The 24534-nt window shown below is 43.7% G+C and overlaps 1 protein-coding gene across 5 annotated transcripts in view; it reads right to left on the minus strand.

Moving 5' to 3' along the window:
* Positions 1 to 3031: 3031 nt before the first annotated feature.
* LOC147029389 (uncharacterized) overlaps positions 3032 to 24534 on the minus strand; it is a 68087-nt gene continuing 46584 nt past the window's right edge. For all 5 annotated transcript variants that reach the window (XM_085872421.1, XM_085872420.1, XM_085872418.1 and 2 more), the window contains 6 exons: positions 23996 to 24257; positions 21066 to 21243; positions 16862 to 17748; positions 14856 to 15001; positions 14028 to 14411; positions 3032 to 5272 (listed from right to left, as the gene is read on the minus strand). In XM_085872421.1, coding sequence (XP_085728547.1) covers positions 4540 to 5272; positions 14028 to 14411; positions 14856 to 15001; positions 16862 to 17748; positions 21066 to 21243; positions 23996 to 24257 — 2590 coding nt within the window. In that variant the 3' untranslated portion in view covers positions 3032 to 4539. The remainder of the gene's footprint in view (positions 5273 to 14027; positions 14412 to 14855; positions 15002 to 16861; positions 17749 to 21065; positions 21244 to 23995; positions 24258 to 24534) is intronic.

Below are 24534 nucleotides of genomic sequence, written 5' to 3' on the forward strand. Positions count from 1 at the left end.
TATGATTTCAATCGGTGAGCGGCAGCCTTTTAATAGGCTACGCCACGTGATTGTCGGCGATATGCTGCCGCGCGCTATGCATAAGTTAGACTATCGTTGGGCATAGGTTGCGAACGTGACAACATGCTAAGCATTTGTTGGTATAAGTTATCGAAACGTTCTGTGTACGTTACTAATACGTTATGCATATGTCCAACTCGTTATGAATACGCCCAAAACTGAAAAAAACATCAATAGTTCAGCGTACGCCAGCATTTTACATACATTTTGATACGTTGCCATACGCTGGCTAAAACGTCAAGGTGTGACAGGGCCCTATCAAAAGGTCGAGTGAGGTTCTTGCATTATGTTATTTCGTTGGTTTTGTTTAATTTTAGAGTACATGACAGGTGGAGTTAACCCCACCTCATATGAATTCAACAGCCGAGCGGGATTTGAACTCGGGATCTTAAGATCCCAAGCCCACCACCCTTAAGCATTAAGCCAACACCAGGCATAGAGTCCAATGGCGGTGAGCTTTACACCACTCCAGCCAACGCTAGGCATTGTGTATGGTGATCTTTGGCTTCTGTGCGGCTGCTTGACCATGAAAAGCCATTTCATGAAGCTCTCGACAAACAGTGTTTGTGCTGACATTGCTTGCAGAGACAGTTTAAAACTCTGTAGTGAGTGTTGCAACCGACGACAGACGATTTTTCTGCGCTACGTGCTTCAGCACTTGGCAGTCCAGTTCTGTGAGCTTGTGTGGCCTACCACTTGGCAGCTGAGCTGTTGTTGCTCCAAGACGTTTCCACTTCACAATAACAGCACTTACAGTTGACCGGGGCAGCTCGAGCATGGCAGAAATTTGATGAACTGACTTGTTGGAAAGGTGGCATCCCACGACGGTGCCACATTGAAAGTCACTGAGCTCTTCAATACGGCCCATTCTACTGCCAATGTTTGTCTGTGGAGATTGTATTACTGTGTGCTTGATTTTATACACTTGTGGGTAATGGGTGTGGCTGAAATAGCCGAATCCACTAATTAGAAGAGGTGTCCGCATGTTTTCAGCTATGTCATGTACGATCTTCACGCAACTGGCACTGCAAACTGCAGTGCAGATTTTCGTTTCTTCAAGAGAGATTCATTTTCAACATCGTCCATATCACTTAACGATTGCCCCACACATGTGGATGGTGACCCTCTTTCACCAATAACTACTTACATAGTGGTGGTCGTATGGCAGCTTAGCTGCCGGGGTAGCTATCATTTCTTGAAGCGTGACTGTGTCGCTGATGCAGTGCCCCACTACCAGTACACACACTGCAACTGGTACTCATTTTGCCGACCTCAACCCCCTGGTGTATTAATTCAGCGGCCGACGGGACTTGAACTCAGGACCCTAGTATCCCAAGCCGCCACCCTCATTATTACTGAGCCAACACCAGGCTCGTTTTTCACCTTGTCATTTCCTCTCGGTCATTTTCCATCTGCTTGGAAATCCACCAAGATCACTGCATTGCATTAAAAAGTTGCAAAAACTGATCCCTTTAACTACAGACCTATCAGCAAGATCATGGGATCCAACATCGCAGTTGATACGAAATTGTTCCTTTTCTCCAACAACCTCACCTAAGATCACCAATTTGATTTCAGAACAGGTCACTCCACCTTGGACATGCTGCTTTTATTCACTCAACAATGGATAATGGCCCTCAATGTCAGACAGGAGATGAAGGCCATCTTTCTGGACATATATCATGCTTTTGATGCAGTCTAACATCCTGCCTTACTCTCCAAACTCTTTGCCGATGGCATCGAAGGCCAACTCTACACATGGCTTTCTGACTTCCTGCACTCTCGTAGCCAACGTGTGGCACTCAACAGAATCCTTTCATCTTCTCTCCCTGTCAAGGCTGAAGTGCCACAACGCAGTGTTCTGGGCCAAATCCTATTCCTGATCTTCATCAATGATCTCTCTGAAACTCTTGAAAATCCTCTTTATCTATTTCCTGATGACCACCCTCTGACATAACTTCCCTCATCCTTCAGACATGTAGGCTCCAGCCTCCTCCCTCCCTCGGGGAAGACAGAGAGACCACCGACCTGTCTATGACGGTAAAGTGATAGACCCATGGACTCAGGTTCATCACCGGACATTCCAATGATCTTGAAGGCCTTGGTTTCCAGGGCGTCAAGCTGAGCAAGGTGTCATTCTTAAATATATAAAACTGATAAATTAAATGGTTTTCACCAAAGTGGATAATGCTCACCAAACTAGCACCGATGTTCTTAACCTGCAGCTTCTCCTTCAACAGGTATTTATAAATAAGTCTATCCTTATGTGCAACATAAAGTTTTGTTTGTCATTTAGTGACTGACCATGATTCTAAACCTGAAGTTGAGTCCACATCCTATTGGTTGCAAGCAACCAAATCCCTTACTGGTGGACATTTCTGCAATCAGTCGTGCATCCGATGCTGAGAGAAGAAATGGGCTCGACTGCCGAGTGATTAAGTGACATTTCATCACATGCACATTGCACACGTGTGAACTACGATTGAATGTTGCGTGCTGACTGTGCTACTTAAGTTGTGCAACATAAACTGGGCTGAGGAGGCCATCAAATCTTTGACAGTTATCGCAAGACAGGTGGAGGGATATTTTCTGGGAAATCAATGACAAATTGTTCGTATTTATGGCTTCATTTCTGCATTCAATATCACATTCGAAACAACAGATGAGACAACTATAATGGCTAGCTCATCAGAAATTAGTGAAGCCATTGTTGTACCATCAAAAGTACCAACAGCACTATCAACGTCAAGTGCAGTTGTCAGTAAAAGAAACGACGACACATAAAAGGCAGAGACAGTACCTCGCTGCACAACGACCTGCTCAGATGCAAACAAAGCTGTCAAACACGTGATTACATTGCGCCATTTTCAGAGCCATTTGGTTTGAGCAACTGATCGTTTGGTTGTGGACCAAGTTTTCAAGAACAGACAAACTTAAAGCAAAAGGAGAAACCTTTGATTATAACCAAAAAAAACAACAAGAGAACATTTTAATACTGAAAAAATTGCTTTGGGAATTTAAATAAATGTTCTATATAAGCACAGTTTATGCATAAATACAGTGTTCAACCTCATCGACAATTCGTTAGTGGAATTTGGGCCTTGCTGTGTGCTTTATGGTCTTAAAATCAAAAAAAGGAAAACTTTCATGGAGTGCATTCGTAGCTGCATCGTAATCCAATGCCTGGGTAAACAACACCAAAGCATTCAATGATGACACGAGTGGAAACCTTCAACATATCTGGTTTCCGCATCATTTTAAAAAGAACACAATTTACATCGAAATGAGAACGCATTGGCAAAATCCAGGATTCCTGAACAAACCTGTTAAATTAATAATTATATAATGCTTGTCATGCCTTTTGTAAGAAGTTCCTGCAAAAGAAATGCAAAATTTCCATTCGCAGATTGAAAAGAAAAACCGCTAGTCGTCGACATTTAAAATAAAAAATGTGAGGATAAACACAAATGGAATACTGTACATACATATTATACCTTACCTTTTGGTGAAAGTTGAAAAGAAACCAAGCCATGGATGTGAAAGGGGCCATAACTTTATTACGTATGAAAACATGGAATGTCAGACTCCCCTGTCTCCCTTCCACCCCTTACTCGTACTTCCTGCCAACCTCCTTTTCCTTCTCTCCACACCCCGTTACCCTTCCATCTCCCTCCTTTCTCTTCAATTTTGAATTTTCTAGTTTTATCCCATCCCCTCAACCTACCTCTGGATTCAAACTAATAAACAGGAGGAGGGGAGGAGATTGGGACCATACTCTGTGCAGAGTGTTGGTGTTGCCTAAGCAGTCTCCTGGCTATCGGGCACAATCCTGGATGGGTCGCCACTCCGACACAGTATACCAGCATGCTGGCACTCATTTTGCCGACCTCGGAAGGATGACAGGCCGAGTTGACCCCACCTGGTATTTATTCAATAGCTGAGTGGGATTTGAACTCAGGATCCTAAGATCCCAAGCTCACCACCCTAACCATTAAGCCAACACCAGGCATAAAAGGAGGAGAGGAGGAGATTGGGACCATACTCTGTGCAGAGCATTGGTGCTGCCTAAACAGTCTTCTTGGCTGTTGGACACAATCCTGGCCGGGTCGCCACTCCGACACAGTATACCAGCATGCTGGCACTCATTTTGCCGACTTCAGAAAGATGACAGGTCGAGTTAACCCCACCTGATATTAATTCAACAGCCGAGTGGGGTTTGAACTCAGGATCATAGCATCCCAAGCCCACCACCCTCCCCATTAAGCCAACACCAGACATAAATAAATAGACGGCCCCAAAATCTATTACGATTTGTGAAATGATGACATGAATGGAAGGAAAAAGGAAGAACTGGATGAAATATACACAGCATATGCCAAATAACTCATTTTGCTTTGTATTATGAATATTATAAATAAACAAGTTGATGTATTTTCAGACAGTTATTGTGGAGCAGGAACACACTCAAAATTCCTGCATTCAAGTATGGTTTCCTGCAATCATGACGTTGGCAAAGGCATTCCGCCGTCGCCGCCATTCTCCCAATGAGCTGGTATAGTAGCGGAGGGCATTCAGCCAACGTTGGGTCATCTCTGTGGTCCCAGTGGAAGGAATTTGTCTCAGCAGCAGGGTCTCATGGCTTGGCATGTCTTGCAGTTCAAAGTAACCCGTGTCTGCAGTGGGCAGACTCTCAGGGTTTTCAACCACAACACAAGTTCTCAACATTATGGGATCACGAAGTGGCACGTAGCGGCCACCCCCTCGCTCTTTCACAAGTACGACTGCGGCATTCCTTGCTTCTGGGCCTGGGGGTTCAAAAGCCAAAGGTTGTGTGGACTCTACCAGCTGTTTCATCGAATCGTCACGATGCGACTCCGCTCGCATCCTCAGTACCGATGTTGTGTACGACTCCGAGTATACCCTCTTGACTACTGAAGTATCGGCCGACCCTGAAATCTCCGTGTCCTGTTCAAAAGCTACATCTTTCTTGTGCTTCCGGTTCATAGATGCACTCCAACCCGGGCAGGCTTTGTTAGAGCTATTCAACCCAAGCTGTTTTGTGCTTAGTATGTCACCTTCAGTCCTTGAATGCTGGGCTGGTAGTACAAGTAGTAGTGCATGTACAGTCTGGAACTTGAGTGCTCGTAGGCCACGTTTGACCCACTGACTATCACCAGGCTGGGCACATTGCAGCCTTCCCTCCAGTACAAATCTGGATGTGTGACAGGCACATCAGGTCAATTTCATCCACATATCCAATCATGTAATGCAATCTGTATCCCAAGAACGATATTAAAACAGAGTGGGGAGGAACATGTGCTCACCCTCTGACAAATTCACCAACTTTGCTGAATGGCACTTTCCGTTTATTTTCATCGAAGAATATAAGGTGAAAAATTCAACAATAATCACACCTTGTTATATATAATAATCACCCACCTCTTTTTAAGTAATACAGCCATGATTTTGCTCCAATATGTGATGAGGCCTTTTGATGAAGCTTTCACTGTGTGTGCATGTTATGCTGTGATCCACTGAGACTCATCGTTTATGACGGTGATCTTCACGTTTTTAGCCAGCGAGACGTGGCGAGAAGAGAGCTCCGCATTGTTCTTCTTGTGAAGACAAAACCTATAGGACTCGGCTCTTATTTTCACCATCCGGATCTCCTTAAATACTAAACACCTGTACACATCCTCGCATTGAGGGTGCCTTTTGAGAGCGTCTATCATGAACTTTTAAATATATTCGGACATTTGCTTTAAAGTTTCGAAATGTTCACGTTACTATTTAAAGATTATTCCATTTAATGTGTTGTAATTTCGTAAATACACTATTTTCTCGTCATCAACGACGATCGTCCATGACGGGTCTCGCTATTGGCTCAATCAAGGCACGTGACGAAATATTGGAAGTTGGTGTTGTTGTTTTTTTTTTGTTTTTTGTTTTTTCTTCTTTTTCCGCTTCTTGTTCTTGTTCTTGTTCTTCTGGTGAAGACAAAACCTTTAGGATGCGGCTCTTGGACACATTTGTCCTTGTTTTAGAAGGGGGGCACTTTTGCCGATAAGATATCAGTGTGAGAGCTGCCACACCGCCTGCAGGACTCCAAAATGGCTGCTATTAGGCCCCACCTCCACGTACTTTATTTTTTGTTGTAGTTACTAAGGTGCATAATTGTTTTGCACACTGCCATCTACTGATGTAGTGAAGTCACTTTTCTGTTTCGCATTGGAACACTCATTGGAAACCATTGAGTCAATTTGATATAGCATTTATGGCAGATTATGATGGGGTGTTTTCACATTGTGTATTATTGGCCGCATGTCAGGGGCCGCACTTTCGGCCGCCAGTGGCTCGCGGGCTGCGCAATAAATAACAGGAGTGTATGACATCCTGTAAAGGAGTTGTGTTAGTGTTTCCCTATGAAAGTGGCTTGTGATGGGGAGAACCAGGTTCAGAAAGCAAAATGTATTTGTCCATTGTCTATTTTTGTCCCAATTCATGTTAATGTAAAGTGAAGTCTTCTCATGTATTTGTCCTGAATGCAGTACGTCTTCGATAAAGCCAAGATCATAGGAAAAGAAAATAAGCTTTTTTGCTTTCTTTAGTTTTATCTTTTTTTGGAGAATTTTCTTTTCCTGTTGGTATTGTATATGACAGTGATCTAAACCTTTGAATGGAGTATAATTGCTTAGGTGAGAGCTGATTGGTTATGCCATCCATTCACAGGTCAGAAATGTGTGGGGGGGTCTTTCTTTAATATATCTATATATATATATATATGGGGCTGCAAAAGTAGGTATACAGTAATGAAAAACAAAACGTATTTTATTGATTATACAAGCATATCAATAATAACATACCAATAATAAACATATTAATCTAGTATTAATGAATGAATTCTAGTATTAAATGAATCCTAGCACCACAATTATAATACTGGTAATACTGGTATAATCCTTACAGTATACCTACTTTTTCAGCCCCCTGTATGTATATGTATATATATATATATATATATATATATATATATATATATATATATATATATATATATATATATATATATATATATATATATATATATATATATATATATATATATATATATATATATATATATATATATATATATATATATATATATATATATATATATATATATATATATATATATATATATATATATATATATATATATATATATATATATATATATATATATATATATATATATATATATATATATATATATATATATATATATATATATATATATATATATATATATATATATATATATATATATATATATATTGTTATGGATCTGGAAACCATTTGCATTCAACATACAGATGTCCCAAAAGCCTGGTGTTGGCGCAGTGGTTAGGGCAGTGGCTTGGGATCCAAAAGGTCCTGAGTTCAAGCCCCGTTGGGCCACTGAATTAATACACCAGGGGGTTGACTCAGCCTGTCATCCTTCCGAGGTCGGCGAAATGAGTACCAGTGTACTGGGCCGGTGTATACCCCGGTTAAATTAGGTGTACCATATCCCTGTGTCGTAAGAGGCGACCAGGGTTGCATCAGGAAGGGCATCCGGTGTAAAACATGTTCCAAATCACTATGCGGATCATACGGATGATCCGCTGTGACGACCCCTAAAGGGAGCAGCCGAAAGAAGAAGATACAGATGTCCCAAAAGTCAGTTATGTCGTTAAGTATGTGTGTAGTCAGATCCCCTTCCTTTTATCTAGTGGGAGAATCAAAGGCGTGCGTTGCGATTTCTTTTAGTTAGGTTATTACATGTAATAAACCATCCGATCTGCATGACCCCTTCGGCCCATCACGCGCCATCACCACCTGCTGGCTGCTCGTACCTTGACTTGCCGAGAAGGGGGTCTGGTGGTTCCAGTTCTCGGCTCCCACGAACGTTGTAACTCTTGTACGATGACCTTCGCGGCGCTGACACTGTTACTCGTCGAGAGCGAGGCCATGTGGAGAAGTAACCTGGGGTCTCCTGGCAGGGGCGGAGGCCCCGCCCCCGAAAGGTGGGCCAGAGGACCCTATCCAATCAGAGGCGGACAGCGAGGTGCGTTTTCGCCAAGGGCCCCTCCCCGTGGAGAGAGGCCAATAAATCTCCGAGACTGTAACAAGGGTCCGGTCGAGTTTGCTTTCACGGTGGCTGTAACGGGTCGAGTTTGCTTTCACGGTGGCTGTAACGGGTCGAGTTTGCTTTCACGGTGGCTGTAATCAGTCAGTTCTGTTTCATGGTGGCTGTACGGGGTTCTGGAGTTTCACGGTGGCTGCTACGAGGAGTTTTAAGGAAGGACAGCGACCCTGACGTCCCTCCGTGGACCCCGATTGTTCACCACCCGAGCTCCGCCATGAACCACGAGTTTCTACGTGCGACTGGGGACCGGACCAACGACCTTTGTCAGGTGCCGTATCACGGAGCATGCCCTACCTCCGACGGTCAGGTACACCACCGAACTCTGACCCCCAGCTTCTCTCTCTCTCTCTCTCTCTCTCTCTCTCTCTCTCTCTCTCTCTCTCTCTCTCTCTCTCTCTCTCTCTCTCTCTCTCTCTCTCTCTCTCTCTCTCTCTCTCTCTCTCTCTCTCTCTCTCTCTCTCTCTCTCTCTCTCTCTCTCTCTCTCTCTCCACAGCTGCGTGGGTCCAATAAAGACTCTGGGTTTTTTACATTCTGTGTGTGTCTGCATGTGGGCCCATCTTGTAAGTGGATCTGAATAAGTGTTTTTGCTCATTGTAAATATTCCTTCTTGCATATTCACGTCAAGTCTTGCCTTTGTCTTTTTATTGTAAATAAACATTTGTAGAAATATTCCCAGTTCGTTTCTGTCCCTTATTGAATTGGTCCAGCATGGTTCGGATCTGAGTTTAGGCAGGGTTTTTTCCTCGATAATCTGTTCATTCCAGCCGGCACGGCTTTGGCAGTTTCACTCGGCTGCACCCGAACCGAAGTTCGTAGTCGGTAGTTGGAACTCCACCGCAGACGCTAGAGTGACCCGGTTCGAGCAAGACGTGCCGAGGGCATGGTTTCCCCGGTTGTCGAAATCGCGTAGTTAATTACGTAAATTGGTTATCGACAAATAGACCCTATGCAACGCGGTTGAGATATTGGCGACCACGGTCAGTTAAATGACCCGCCGGCTCACGGAGTTATCCGAGTGACGGCCTACAATTCTGGGGAGTTTGGTGGGAGACGACACAAGCTTTCCCCACCTAATGGTTGTTCTCGCCACCGACCCCCGGCCAACAACAGTTTGGTGTCAGGCTGTGGGACTCGAACCCTCCCTCCTCCAAAGAGAAATTTTAAACTGTTGTGGGCCGGGAGTCGATGGCAAGAATGACCACTAGGTGGGGAAAGCTTGCGTCGTCTCCCACAATACTCCCCGGAATTCTAGGCCATCGCTCGGATAACTCCGCGAGCCAGCGGGTCGTTTAACCGACCGTGGTCGCCAATATCTCAACCACGTAGCGCAGGGTCTTTTTGTCTATAACCAATTTACCTAATTAACTACGCGATTTCGACTACCATGAAAACCACGCCCTCGGCACGTCTTGCTCGAACCGGGTCACTCTACTGACTGCGGTAGAGTTCCAACTACCGACTACCAACTCCGGTTCGGGTGAAGCCGAGCGAAACTGCCAAAGCCGTGCCGGCTGTAATGAATGGATTATCGGGGATAAAATCCCGCCTCAACTCAGATCCGAACCATGCTGGACCAATTCAAGAAGGGACGGAAACGGACTGGGAACATTTCTCACAAGTTTTATTTACAATAAAAAAGACAAAGGCAAGACTTAACGTGAATATGCAAGAAGGAATATTTACAATGAGCAAAAACACTTATTCAGTTCTACTCGAAGATGGGCCCACACGCAGACACACACACACACACAAAATGAAAATAAACCCAGAGTCTTTATTGGACCCTCGCAGCCATGGGGAGAGAGAGAGAAAGAGAGAGAAAGAGAGAGAAAGAGAGACGGAGAGAGAGAGACGGAGAGAGAGAGACGGAGAGAGAGAGACGGAGAGAGAGAGACGGAGAGAGAGAGACGGAGAGAGAGAGGGGGAGAGAGAGAGACGGAGAGAGAGAGACGGAGAGAGAGAGACGGAGAGAGAGAGGGAGACGGAGAGAGAGAGAGAGAGAGGGAGAGAGAGAGAGACGGAGAGAGAGAGAGAGGGGGAGAGAGAGAGAGAGAGAGAGAGAGAGAGAGAGAGAGAGAGAGAGAGAGAGAGAGAGAGAGAGAGAGAGAGAGAGACTTTTGACTTTTATATCCTTTTATTACAAAAAAGTATAAAGGGTAAAAATTCAATACAACAAAGCAAAGGATTATATACAAGAGTGGAAAAAAGTAGAGAAGAAACCAATTCAATTTTCAAGTTATCGACAAAGCATTGATAACAGTTTATACACAAGGAACACCCCCAAAAAATACATTAGAGAGAGGAGAAGATGATAAGAAGAGAGAAGCAACACAGGCTCCACACGTACCGCCAGAGACTGAGCAACAGCCCCTTGCGTTTGCACGTGCGTGCCAAGCGAGAGAGAGAGACGTAGAGAGAGAGAGAGAGAGAGAGAGAGAGAGAGAGAGAGAGAGAGAGAGAGAGAGAGAGAGAGAGAGAGAGAGAGAGAGAAAGAGAAAGAGAGAGAGAGAGAAGCTGGGGGTCAGAGTTCGGTGGTGTACCTGACCGTCGGAGGAAGGGCGTGCTCCACGATGCGGCACCTGACAAAGGTCCCCAGTCGCACGTAGAGACTCGTGGTTCATGGCGGAGCTCGGGTGGTGAACAATCGGGGTCCACGGAGGGAGGTCAGGGTTGCTCTGTCCTTCCTTAAAACTCATCGTAGCAGCCACCATGAAACTCCAGAACCCCGTACAGCCACCGTGAAACAAAACTGACTGCTTACAGCTACCGTGAAAGCAAACTTGACCGGACCCCCCTTTTACAGAGAGTCTCGGAGCGTTATTGGCCTCTCTCCACAGGGAGGGGCCCTTGGCGTTATTGGCCTCTCTCCACAGGGAGGGGCCCTTGGCGAAAACGCACCTCGCTGTCCGCCTCTGATTGGACAGGGTCCTCCGGCCAAACTTTCCGGGGCGGGGCCTCGGCCCCTGCCAGGAGACCTCAGTTACTCCTCCACGTGGCTTCACTCTCGACGAGTAACAGTGTCAGCGCCGCGAAGGTCATCATACAAGAGTTACAACGTTTATGGGAGCAGAGAAGTGGAACCGCGAGACCCCCTCTAGGCAAATCAAGGTACGAGCAGCCAGCGGGTGGTGATGGAGCGTGATGGGCCGAAGGGGTCATGCAGATGGGATGGTTTATTACATGTAATAACCTAACTAAAAGAAATCGCAACGCACGCCTTTGATTCTTCCACCAGACAAAAGGAAGGGGATCTGACAACACACATACTTAACAACATAACTGACTTTTGGGACATCTGTATGTTGCATGCAAATGGTTTCCAGATCTGTAACAATATATATATATATATATATATATATATATATATATATATATATATATATATTTCTATATATATATATATATATATATATATATATATATATATATATTTCTATATGTATAGACATACGAGTAAATACCACCCGTTGGTTCACTGACGGGAATACTAAAGGGGGGGAGAAAAAGAGGGGGAATATGGAGAGAAGGGTGGGGGAGAGAAGAGGGATGGGGAGCGAGGAGGGGGTGGGGGAAGGGAAGACAGTGTGATGTGAGAGGAAGGGAAAGCAGACATGCGGTGAAGCGTTAATTACTGCCCGGACGTGTCGGGAGACAAACACTACCCAGGCACATCTGGAGCCAAGCTGGCTGGAGACCTACACCGCCCAGACGTGTCCGGTGACAAACTCCGCCCGGACACGTCTGGAGCCAAGCTGGCCGAAGCAAACACTGTCTGGATACGTGCGGAGCCAAACACCGTCCAGCCATATATATATATATATATATATATATATATATATATGCTTTATGAACAACACACACACACACACACACACACACACACACACACACACACACACACACACACACACACACACACACACACACACACACACACACACACACACACACACACTTGTTGTCAGCAACAACCCAAAAACTTTGAGTCATGTAGTTAATTAAATAAAGTTGGACTCATGTCTTTGGGTGAATTCAATAAATAATGTTTTTAAAAATACTTTAAAGTTATGAATATGGCCAAGAACTCTGGCAGACACAGCACAGTATGTCTTTGATTGTCTTGTCTAGATGAAAAGGAATCTCTTTGGCTCACACAACCTTCTGACCAGAGTCCTTTTTTCCCCCACTTTTCTTTTCTCTGGTGAGAACAATAATGACCATGAATGGAGTTGTTTTTTCTCCCTGTTCTCATGATTCCTGGTTTCCAAAGTTCATTTGTAGTTTAACCTTGATTAATGCTTATAGAATAGACCACACCTTTCTTTAACTATATAAAACTCCGAAATCCTCTAATTCTACCAAAGAGTGTTTGGAGATTTTATAACCAGCATTCGCTCCGCGTGTGTATTACATTCAATGATCATATTCGACAATATAAACTCTCTTCTTATTTTTGATATCCAAAATTTCTACGACAGTAGCTTTCACTGAAAAACAATGCTGCATTTAGATAGATGATTCAGGGATTTGTTCACAAACATGAATCTTTATAAACAGCTGCATGTGACTGGTGGGAAAAAATTTGGCTCCTTAATTTAGAAGAAAAAAATTTGGCACGTTAATATGCAAATGTCTCAGAAATCAGGAGTTATTTCACAACTTGTTTGGGACGACGGAGCACGAACCTCTCGCTCAGGGTGACGGTGCACGAACCTCTCGCTCAGGGTGACGGAGCACGAACCACTCGCTCAGGGTGATGGAGCACGAACCTCTCGCTCAGGGTGTGGAGCACGAACCACTCGCTCAGGGTGTGGAGCACGAACCACTCGCTCAGGGTGTGGAGCACGAACCACTCGCTCAGGGTGACGGAGTATGAACCGCTCGCTCAGGGTAACGGAGCACGAACCTCTCACTCAGAGTGACGAAGCACGAACCACTCGCTCAGGGTGTGGAGCACGAACCACTCGCTCAGGGTGTGGAGCACGAACCACTCGCTTTACAACCTTCAAACCAAATATTCTGGTGTAATGGTTGTGTTTCTGGGGCACGAACACGGCTGGTTTTATGTCTGGGTTGGGCATGATGAGGTGTTGGTTGTGTTGAGTGTTGGGGTTCTCGTTGGGTGTTGTGCACATGTGGATGTGATGTTTGGGATTGAGTGTTTGTTGCTCACCTTATCCAGCCGTTTGCACCATCCAGTTTTTGCCATTTGCATCACAGGTGTGCATTGTGTGGGTATGTCCACCATCTCCCCAGTTAGACCACCCTCCCGGCTCTTCACGTGCCATGTTTCCAAAATCAACCTGTGTCGTTTGTTAGATGTAGTATCTCGGACACGGGTCCCATCAAAGTCAAATTTTGGCTATATTTGTAGGTAATGATGTGCTATGGCTGACTGGGTCACCTATCCAAGCCTAATTGCTCTGTCATGTTCATCTTGTCATTGTTTAAAATTTCTTCCAGTTTCAACAAAATAAATTTTTAGTTTTGGAGTCTATTGTGCCTGATGAAGCCGGTGAAACATTGCCTGAGACCGGGTCTGCTCTTACTTTTTGCTTAAATTAATTATCAGAGTCAATCTAGTTTTTTTACTTTTGATTGAAAGTGCCTTCTTCTTCTTAAAAAAAACAACTATGTCTGTATATATATATATATATATATATATATATATATATATATATATATATATATATATATATATATATATATATATACATTCATAGACATTCCATAAGCTTCAATCAACATGTACAAATGTAATTGCAACATAACTTTCAGAAAAGCAACACTACACACCTTGTCTCATCTAGTCCCCATCCTGTAGAAGCTGCAGCCATCTCTCTGAGTTCCAATGTTTCGAGGTCACGTGGTGGCGTTGCCTGTGGACTTGTGGAACCACGCAGGGTTCCATCACGACGGAACGGACGCCAGTGCGGACTGCTCAGTCCACTCGTCTCATTGCGCCGTGCCCGACGATCCATCTGCTCCAAGTGCGCTTGGACCAGGATCTTAGCACGCAATAGGGCAGCCCGTTCACCAGGGCGAGTTCCTGTGGCACCTGCCAGTCGGCTCAACAACAGTGGGTACTTGGTAACACGTTGTAAAGGGGCCATTAGGAAGGAACGAAGGTGCATCCGTCTGAGAGCTGGATTTTCCTTTTGAGATACGTCCAGAAAGATCCTGCACAAATTGATATTTACACAATATCCATCATTTCACAGTTCTGAATATAGTTCAAAATACACTGATACTTCAGGATACATGTATTCTTCCATTAACACCATTTTGATTCAACCCCCAAACTCCAAGCTAACTGCACACCTCAACTCTTTTTTTTCTCCTCTTTCCTTCTATTTGTGGGACTGGCTTCCTGATGTTGTTTGGTTACTGTGTTTCCTCTATTCATTATTCTTCATTCATTTCCTTGATCGTATTGTCCATATGTGACCTCACTGTCACTACGTTGCCTTTTTTTTTTACCCTATATCACCTCACTCCTGAGCCAATATCTTGTATTAAAAAAAGCGTATCGAGAAAATACAATCATTGCTCAGATCAAACCAGAATACAAGTACATATTACAAAGATTGGAGCAATGATGTACTTAATAAGTCATCTCCCTACCTTAGCAGTTCTTTCTCCCGTTCGAGAGCTGCAAGAGCCTGTCCTGCGGCTACCTGTCGCATGCAATACGTGCGAAAGGCTGCCAGCATAGGCAGAGATTCCAAAAATATTTCCCCGACGCGGACGCTTCGGTAATCCACATCACCCTGTGATAAAAAATCAAAATCAAAATAAAAAAGCGCAAAACTTTTATTGATGAAAAGTATTTCCAAGCCAAATATTCTTTAAGAGAGGCTAAAGCACGAAAGATAATTACTAAAATATTTCCAGCAGTTAGGGAGCTGTTCACCAAGAACTTGGACAATCCAATGAAATTTTCATAACCGAGTCAGCTGTTCAGAAGTTAGTCGTTTAAGGCTTTTAACACTTGTTAAAAAGTTGTTCACCCGAACATTGCTTTTCTAATAACATATTTAAATTATTTGGAGGGCAAAATAACCAATTTATTACAGTTTACATTCACAGCTACAGATGGATGTAAAATAAAGGCTGTCCTTGTTCACGTCTATCCATTTCCTATCATTCTCACATATGCACGTGGGGCCATGCCCATGAAAGGTATGTTGATCGACATTTCACCTTTTGGTCACACGAACCTGCAGCTTAACAGTATTTTGGCCCTGAATTCGGCAAATTGTCTGGAATATCATCCTGATCACGCATGCACACAGAGGAGTAAGGTAATTGTTTTAGTCTGTCTGCCTGCCTGGCAGTCAAACAAAATTGAAAATCATTCCAAACAGGAAACTTACTGTTTTTAGGGATGTCATAAAGGACACAAACAGCAGGCACAAAACTAATTAACGTGATAGATAAGGTGGTGTAAAAGACGCTGCAACAATGGCGGTAAACCTCCGAAGGTTTTTAAAAAGACGAAAATTCTACAACTTTTAAAAGCATTATTCAATTTAAATTTCATGATACTAGTACTTGCCCGTACGTGCGTGGCCATACGTGCGTGGCTGTACGTGCAAAAAAAAAACAAACTTTCAAACAACTACACAGGCCGTTCCTTCGCTCTCGTAAACGACGACTGAATTGGGGCATTGTGTTTATAAATGCGCATAAGAAATCGAGAAATTGTTATAATACACGAAGTCATCACGATCCGGAAGTGGTGCATGCCCGTACGGAATGTTCACATGCATTCCACGAATTATCGCTTTCATTGAAGTAACAACTGCTGTGATACACACACAGAGTTAATTAAAATCCAAATTAAAATCAAGTTTACCTCCCTGTCTTTGCTTGCCATGACATTTGCTGCCATTGACCATTGCCACTCCTACGCCACGGTAACTAAGGGGCCCTTTTCCCCATCGGCCACACCTACGCAGCAACGTGTCTTGTCATTGGTTTGGTAAATAAATGGCCATAACTTGGGAAGCACTTGTTCGATTAATATCAAACCTTGAAAAGGCACATCCTCAGGTCCCCAGCAATATACCTGGCAAGTTTCAAATAGATCGGACCAGTGGTTGTTGAGAAACAGCGGTCACTCACACACACACACACACACACACACACACACACACACACACACACACACACACACACACACACACACACACACACACACACACACACACACACACACACACACACACACACACACTGCTGGAATTATAGATAGATACTTGAACACTGTAGAACATAAGTTCCTGGCACTTTCCAAACCCTTTTGCTTCGCAGTATTTGGACAAAATATTACAGCATTTTACATCGTCTCGACCAATCAAATTTGCCGCTCGCGGACCCTCCCCATGTCTTGTTTTTCTCAAGATTTTGCGAGTTAATGTATTTTATGAACTCTCTTTGTTTATATAATAAATGCTTTTTTTAATACTGTGTAATATATTCATTTATCAAAAGTGATATGAACAATAAGAACCTTCATAACTGATTTTGCTCGGAACCACAACTTGCCTTCATCAAAATTGCTCTTACAAGGGAATGATCGAGCACCATCTCCCAAGCCGAAGCACCAACTGAGCTGCAAGTCTTACCTGGCGGCTAGCTCGAGCGAGAGCGGCTTCTAATCTTGCGGTGAAAGTCATGTTGACTTCGAGTAGTTCCTCCAGGTTGCTGAAGACAGTTGCTGATTGCTCGGGTGAAAGTAGGCCAGCTGTCTGAATTGGGCTTTGGAATTCATCACGAATGATTCGCAAATCCTCCCCGTAGCTCATCTCTGTATTCACAAACTCCAGCACAGCCTCACGCCGTTCCCGACGCACTTTTTGACACCTGTCACAAATGTATTGTTGCATTTGTCTCTTCTTGACATTGCTGTCTTGTGGCAAATCAGAGTCCTTTGAATCCACAACATCATCTGAATTATTTTCATCATTGCTGGGTGGTTCTGGGGGCAGCTCTCCGCAATCGCAGCAAACAAGGCAGCCTTCAAACACCACTGATGACCGCAGCTCTGATGCCCAAACTTTCGACCAACCCTGAACAGCATTAGATAAGTGATCTTTATTTGCTTCTTCTTTATCCTCATTTTGATCTTCTTTTTCTTGTTTATTTTCATCCCCTATGTTTTCAACAAAACGAGGCTTCTCCACGCAAGACTCAGAAGATGCCACCTCTTCATCCTGGAGAGATGGCTGGGCATGATATTTTGTTCTCCAACCTTGCCCAACTTCACCACCAATTCCACTGTCTGCTCTTTCCACTTCACCACTGCGCGGTGGTGGTGTTGTTGTTTTAGGTGACAGTAGAGGGGCCAAGCCTTCACAACTCGTGCCTTCTGCCTCTTCCTGAAGATTAACAACTCCACTGTCTATGCTGACATTGCTTATGGTGCTGTCGCGGCTCCGAGTCGGATGAGAGCCGCTGGCCATTGCCTCCTCACGTCCTGAGGGTCTCCTCCGGCTTTGAGAATCACGACTTCCTGTGGACACATACATGTACTTGGTTAGAGAAGGTGAAACAACAACAATGTACAACTAATGTGGGTTACCTAAAAACATTAAAAGAGAAACACTTAAAGGAGAACTGAAAAACAAATCAATCATATGTAGTGATGACATCAAACCCAATTTATCGTATTATGAACATAAACTATCATACACTGAGGAAAGAAAAGTTAATTTTTTTGGTGTGGAAGAAGATAAGCCAATAGCAGCCATCATTATCAACACCACTAATATTCAGCAATTTTTCAGGAATGAAGCAGATCCATCCATCCATCCATCCATCCATCGGGACCATACTCTGTGCAGAGCTGTGGTGCTGCCTAAGCAGTCTCCTTGTCTTTTGGACACAATTCTGAGACAGGTCAGCACTCCGACACAGGATACCAGCAAGCTGGCACTCATTTTGCCGACCTCGGAAGGATGACAGGCAGAATCAACCCCATCTGGTATTAATTCAACAGCTGAGTGGGATTTGAACTCAGGATCCTAGGATCCCAAGCTCACCACCCCAACCATGAAGCCAACACCAGGCTAATGAAGCAGGTACTCTGCAATAACAAAGAATGAATTTGTTATCCAGTAGTTACACATAATACTGGGCGTAGTGGCGTGCGCCTGTAATCCGGCAACTCGGAGGCTTGGGTTGGAGGATCGCTTGAGGACGGGAGCTCTGCGCTGGGCCGCGCTATGAGAGGGTGTAGGGCAGCCTGGAATTATGGCGAAACCCAATCCTTATCCCTGTGTCGTAAGAGGCGACCAGGGTTGCGTCAGGAAGGGCATCCGGCGTAAAACCTATGCCAAATCAGTATGCGGATCATAACGGATGATCCGCTGTGGCGACCCCTAACGGGAGCAGCCGAAAGAAGAACAACATCCAGTAGTTACACATAATGCCGTAACTGCTGTGTAATAACCTGTCCTTTGCCGGTTTAAGATAAATGGGTGCCGCAGTCTCCTCTGATGGATGAGTGAAAAAATTGAAGATTATATGTTGAACATTTTTGTGAGCAAGGCACTATGTACTGGACGATTTCCAGTCATGTGCAAGGCCGAGCAACATGAGAAGGTGAGCAACGTTCAGTCCAGTTTTGACTTTTCTTGAGCAATGGGATCAGATAGCATCACAACCCCATTTTCTCAAATCCTGCTCTGCTCTTCTCGTTTGTCCGCTCTCTGCTCGCCTTTCTGATTTGACCACCTCCCGTTCATATATAAGCCCACCAACATCATTCCCATTCACAGGAATGGTTCAAAAACATATCCTCTCAAGGAAACCAGACTTGCTGGTGGAATGGTTAAAGTGTCTGCTCTGAGTCTGTGAGGTTGGTGGTTCAAACCTCATCCGAGTCATACCAAAGACTTTAAAAATTGTATGCGCACTTTGTTGCTTGATGCTCAACACTTATAAAAGATAGAGCATGGACAAATGACCATAGGTTGGTCATCAGAGTGCAGCCTTTTATGGACATGATGTCCTCATCCTGTACTAACTGTACTTGAAAGGGTAGACATGCATTGTTATTACTTTAACTACCGGTCAAATAAGCTTATTCCCATTACAAGCAGAGACGTACAAATCATCATCGCCGCTGAAGTCAGGTATTTCCTCTTTTCAAACAACCTGATACTGATCATCATTTTGAATTCCAACTATTGACATGCTGCTTTTCCTCTTTCAGGAGTGGTCAGAGACCCCAAATCACAAGAGGTCGGGACCATCTTCCTGGACGCATCTCAGGAAACGACAGTCTGACATTCCGCGCTGTTTGTCAAAACTCACTGCCAGTGACCTTTATACAAGGCTTTCTTGTGTCCTCCGCTTGTGCAGTTAAACACGCTGCAATCATTTTAACCCTTTCCTCTGATCTCTCAGTGGAATCTGGAGTGCTCCAAGGTAACATCTTCGGCCCAGCCATGATCTCATCCGCATAAAAGTCCTCTCCGATGCTCTGGAAAATCCTACCTTCCATTTTGCAGATGACTCCAGATTGTGTCTCCTCACTGATGGGTAAATAGCAGCTGTGTCACTCTCAGTTGATCTGGAATTGATTAGTTACTATGACCAACAGAACATGTCTTTCAACCATACACAAATCTCATATACTCTCACCCTGTTGCTCCAGGATGGTCAAACTTAATGCACCAATTTAGTTCCATGGTCAACCAATGGAAGAGTTTCATTCTGGAAGTTATATAGGTCTGTTCATGATCCACTATCTCTCCCAAGTCAATCGGATTGCAAAGCTGGCATCCTCCCTCGTTCCAAGTCATTCCTTGATAAAACAGAACCATTCGCAGCTGCAAGGCTTTCGTCCACAGCTCAATGGATTACTACTCACCCGTATTGACTGGTGACCCAGAATTATATCTGTCTCTCTTGAAAAATGTCGAATCTAAAGTTTTTCAAAATTTTGGCATCTTCCGTGATGAGGTGGACGCATTAGGCTTGTTGTTTTTGCATCGCAGAAAGTTTGGTAGTCTTTTTCTTTTTTAAAAACTGCCTCTCCTGCCGAGCTCTCTCTGCTCTCTCAGCTCTCTGAACCTATTAAGCATCTCCAGGACACACGTACTACACCTGAAAACCGCTATTGGTATCACAGTCCTGGTTAGATTCCTCAAAAACAGGCTTTATGCCCACTCACAATCCTTTGTTGCTCTTTACTCACATTTGTGAAACTGTCCTCGGGAGGCAGATCAACGGCACTCTTCACTCCAGGACTTCAAGCAGGTGGTGCCCATTCATACCCATGGTCTTTTCAACGCCCATTAACCCAACCTCAACCAACCTTCTTACTCGTGGGCTACTGTGTCCCCCCCCCCAACCTCCTTCATCTTTTCCTGTTTGTTCATTCCCTTGCTTGTGTTGTCCCTATATTTCCTCATTGCCCTCAATGTCAGTAAGTACTGTAGCTATATTACCCGATCACCCCACTCTTCCATGAGCTAACGACTCATAAATTATTATTATTATTATTTTTATATTTTTTTTTACATCCTCTACCATTCTCGATTCACATCTTGTCTATTCCAAATGGTGACTTGCAATCATTATATGCCTTCCTATAATGTCATCCCTCATCAGTTATTCTTATGAATAAGAATAATTGCTTCCTGGAACCTGTCGTCATCACTGCGTGCCATGAGCACAGCTCTACAGACAATTTTGCTTTACATATGTTTTTTTTTTTTAACTTACATGCATTTACCATAGATAAGACATGCCAAAAAAAATAAAAAAAAACAAGGAACAGCTGCTCGAAAATCATCGTGTAATACAATTTTGATGACCTACCTCTGCTGCAATGACCACCATGAGTATGCCTCCTAATCCGTGAGCCCTTCATCGGCTGTGACCTACTGGTGCTGTTCATTGATGTGGGGTCACTGGGTTGTGGACAGAGACGTCGACCCCTTGTGTAGCCACTTGGTCCTGGCAGGCTTATCATCGAATTAATCCCCGAAACAGAAGCCTGTGTGATGTAAACATTTTTTTTTTAACCTCACAACTGCATCAAGTGAACATCACAAGATGGTTCAGTACTTTGCGGAAGATACAAATCTTAAAATGTAAAAACTGGCCTCAACAAGGGAAAAACTCGAAACTCTTCTCGGTGTGGTTGAAATGTTGCTTACCGAAAAGAGCAAACGTGAGCAATTAGAGCAATTTTTTGCAGATAACTTCAAAGATTTCAATGTAGAACAACGTTTTAGGTTAAAGTTCTCAAAGAATAAGAAGTGAGTGTGAATCTTCTATATTTACAGCACATGGCTGTGGGGTAACATCGGTGGCTGAGGGCACGGCTATGACGCAGTGCCCTCTGTAGGTTAGGGCAGGCATTTGCAATTTGTTCAAGGTGAGAGCGAGTGTGTGGGCGTGAGAGCTCAGGGATTTGCTTCTCTACACATCGAAGTTGTTTTTATTAGGACACCCTATTGTTTTTCACTGTTTATTAATTCGCTTTTAAAATAGTTTTCTCCGCAACCGCTTTCGTGAATGACAAAACTATCATTGGAGCGCCGACCAATGAATAAATTTTTAACGGTAACTATGATGTCATTGGTCAGATGGTATAGCGGCCATGCTGGAAAAAGGGAAACATTTAGACATTTCCTCTGAAACTGCTATACAAAAAAAATTGGAACTTGGCACAGGTCAGGATCTCCACGTGGGAAACTAGAACGGCACTCGGCGGAGCGCGTACCTCCGCCAGGCTGAACGGTTTACGTTTTATATCCCGCTGATAGGCTGGATCTGCTTGCACACCTGAACCAAAATCTCATCGGCTTGATCTCTTCACCTACCCAAGTAATTCACTTCGTTTTCGCCAAATCTGTCCACAACTTTTTGAAATATCCTACTATATATCATTTTTGGCCACATCCCTCAATGGTGAAGAATCACTTGAAAATAATTTTTTAAATCCTCGTATCCGGATCTGGATATTCACCTGAATTTACCGATGTCTTCCTTTGTCACACACCCAACCTGCCTATCAAATTTCGTCAGAATCTGTCCACAACTTTTTGAGATATCGTGCTACATATTGTTTTTGTCCCAATCACTCAATTATGAAGAATCACTTCATTAATTTTAAAAATCCTATTATCTGGATCCGGATCTTCACAAAAATGTGATCAATTCGTCATTGTCATGCACTCAACCTGTCCACCAAATTTCATCCGAATCCGTCACGTTTTGAGGTATCCTGTTTACAGACAAAAAAACAAACAAACCGTAAAAAAGTCTTCTCTGAAACAGCTGAACAGATCGATGTGAAACTTGACAGGTATTGTCAAGTCAAGACAGGTATTGTCAAATTGATTACCCATGTGGAACAAAGTTTGATCATGATGACCAGTTCCACAAGAGCTGTTCATGGCTGAGTTTAAAGATTATGAAACATTAAACATTATGAAAAAGATTATGAAACAGCACCAGGTGGCACTAACACTAAAAGATATATTGAAGACCAGCAGGTCTTCAAGACGGCTGTTCACCACCATCTCCAATCATCCGCAATCCAAAAGCATGATCTTTTCTACCATCATTAACCCCCCGTCCCCCCCACTAAACCCCAGCCCAATTGCCCCCTCCTTTTAAATTTCCAGTTTTCCCTCCTGAGAATTTCCTTCTAAATCCATATTGTCCACCCCTCGCATTCTCTCCTGCCCAGCAATTCCTACCCTCACCCATTATTTGTCCAAGTCTGCCTCTATACTGGCCTTCAGTTCTGCTGTTGGTGTTTCTCCTCTCCTCTCTCTCTTCTCTTCTCCTCTTCTTCTTCTTCTTCTTCTTCTTCTTCTTCTTCTTCTTCTTCTTCTTCTTTTTCTTCTTCCTCTCTCTCTCTCTCTCTCTCTCTCTCTCTCTCTCTCTCTCTCTCTCTCTCTCTCTCTCTCTCTCTCTCTCTCTCTCTGCTGTTTCTTTTGTCCTGTTGTGTCCTCATCCATTCAGTGTACTCGTACTAGCTCTTCCATGAGCCTCAACTATGTATAAAAAGTGTTTTGAGGTTTATAGCTCATTGCCAGTGACAGAGGAAAAAAACAAAAAGAAGAAAGAAACGGAACATCTTTTTTGTGAGGGCCGAAAACATTTCCAGATACCCACTCAGGTGTGGGTTTTTGGATAATTTAATATTGCCTTTTGCATAACTACAAGGCTGAGGGCACGAGAAACCCATTTTCAAAAAAACATCCATAAAAAACAAACTGTTTTTTTTTTTTGCCTCAAACACTCACGGCACTCACTGATGAACCTCTGAAAGTTTGACGAAGATTCATTCGGTGATCTCTGAGAAAATGGCAAGTTCTTCCAGCCAAAGAAAGCTGCATCAAGCAACCAAGAAAAGCTACACAAGGTAAGACCATTGCTGTTTTATCAAACCCTACCTGCTCATTGTCATCGGCAGAATGTGAAGGATTTTGCAATATTGTTAGCATGGGTGTTTGCGCATGTGTGTCCGTGTGCGCACGGATGCACTTTAGTACATAACGTTCATTCGCAGACGTACTGTAACCGATATACCCTGCTGAGCCTCTGCATCGTCAAATGCTCTGTGTTGTTGTGTCATGTCGTGTGTTGTTGTGTAACGTGGCAACACAAATCAGGAACTGAGAAAAGATTGATGTGGGCTGTTTCATACAAATCCACTGGGTATTTTGTCCAAGTAACACACCATGTCCAAGTGATTTAACTGCAACATACAACAAGGCATGTGAACTCACACTCTGTGCCACTGGTAACTTTCTGCCCTGCTCTGGAGCGGTACAACCAAGAGTAGTCACCCTTTCTGTGATCCTGGGTGCCACTGATGCGTTACAAAACCGAGCTGGTGCAGCAGCGAGCAATCTTTCCGGCTCTGCTGTGTTCCCTGGAGTAGAGAAGAATTCATCATCTTGCTTGTCTGGCTCCTTCACCGAACACTCTTCTGGGTCTCTTGGAGAATCAGTGATTTGTTTCGATGTTGCTGGGGATTCTCCGATGTAGCTGAAATGACAGAACCAATTCAATTTAGAACAAGGGACACTAGTGTGAAAAACGAAGCAGCATTTGTAGGGTCTGCAATGAGGCAGTTATCATAAAAATAGCTTTGTAGTATTGTAGCGTGCTATACTTACAGTATGTTCATTGTACACCATAAGTGTACTTTCGCTGGTACTTCTGCCCAATCATGAATCGGGTTGTAATTCTAAGCCTTAAAAAAAATCGCCATTTTGTGTTTAAAGATCAGTGATCTATCAGCTGACAGGATGGCCAAGCAGTC

The sequence above is a fragment of the Eptatretus burgeri genome, chromosome 3 (genome assembly GCF_056783735.1).
Source record: "Eptatretus burgeri isolate ZD-2024b chromosome 3, Ebu_testis_v1, whole genome shotgun sequence".
Classification (NCBI taxonomy): Eukaryota; Metazoa; Chordata; class Myxini; order Myxiniformes; family Myxinidae; genus Eptatretus; species Eptatretus burgeri.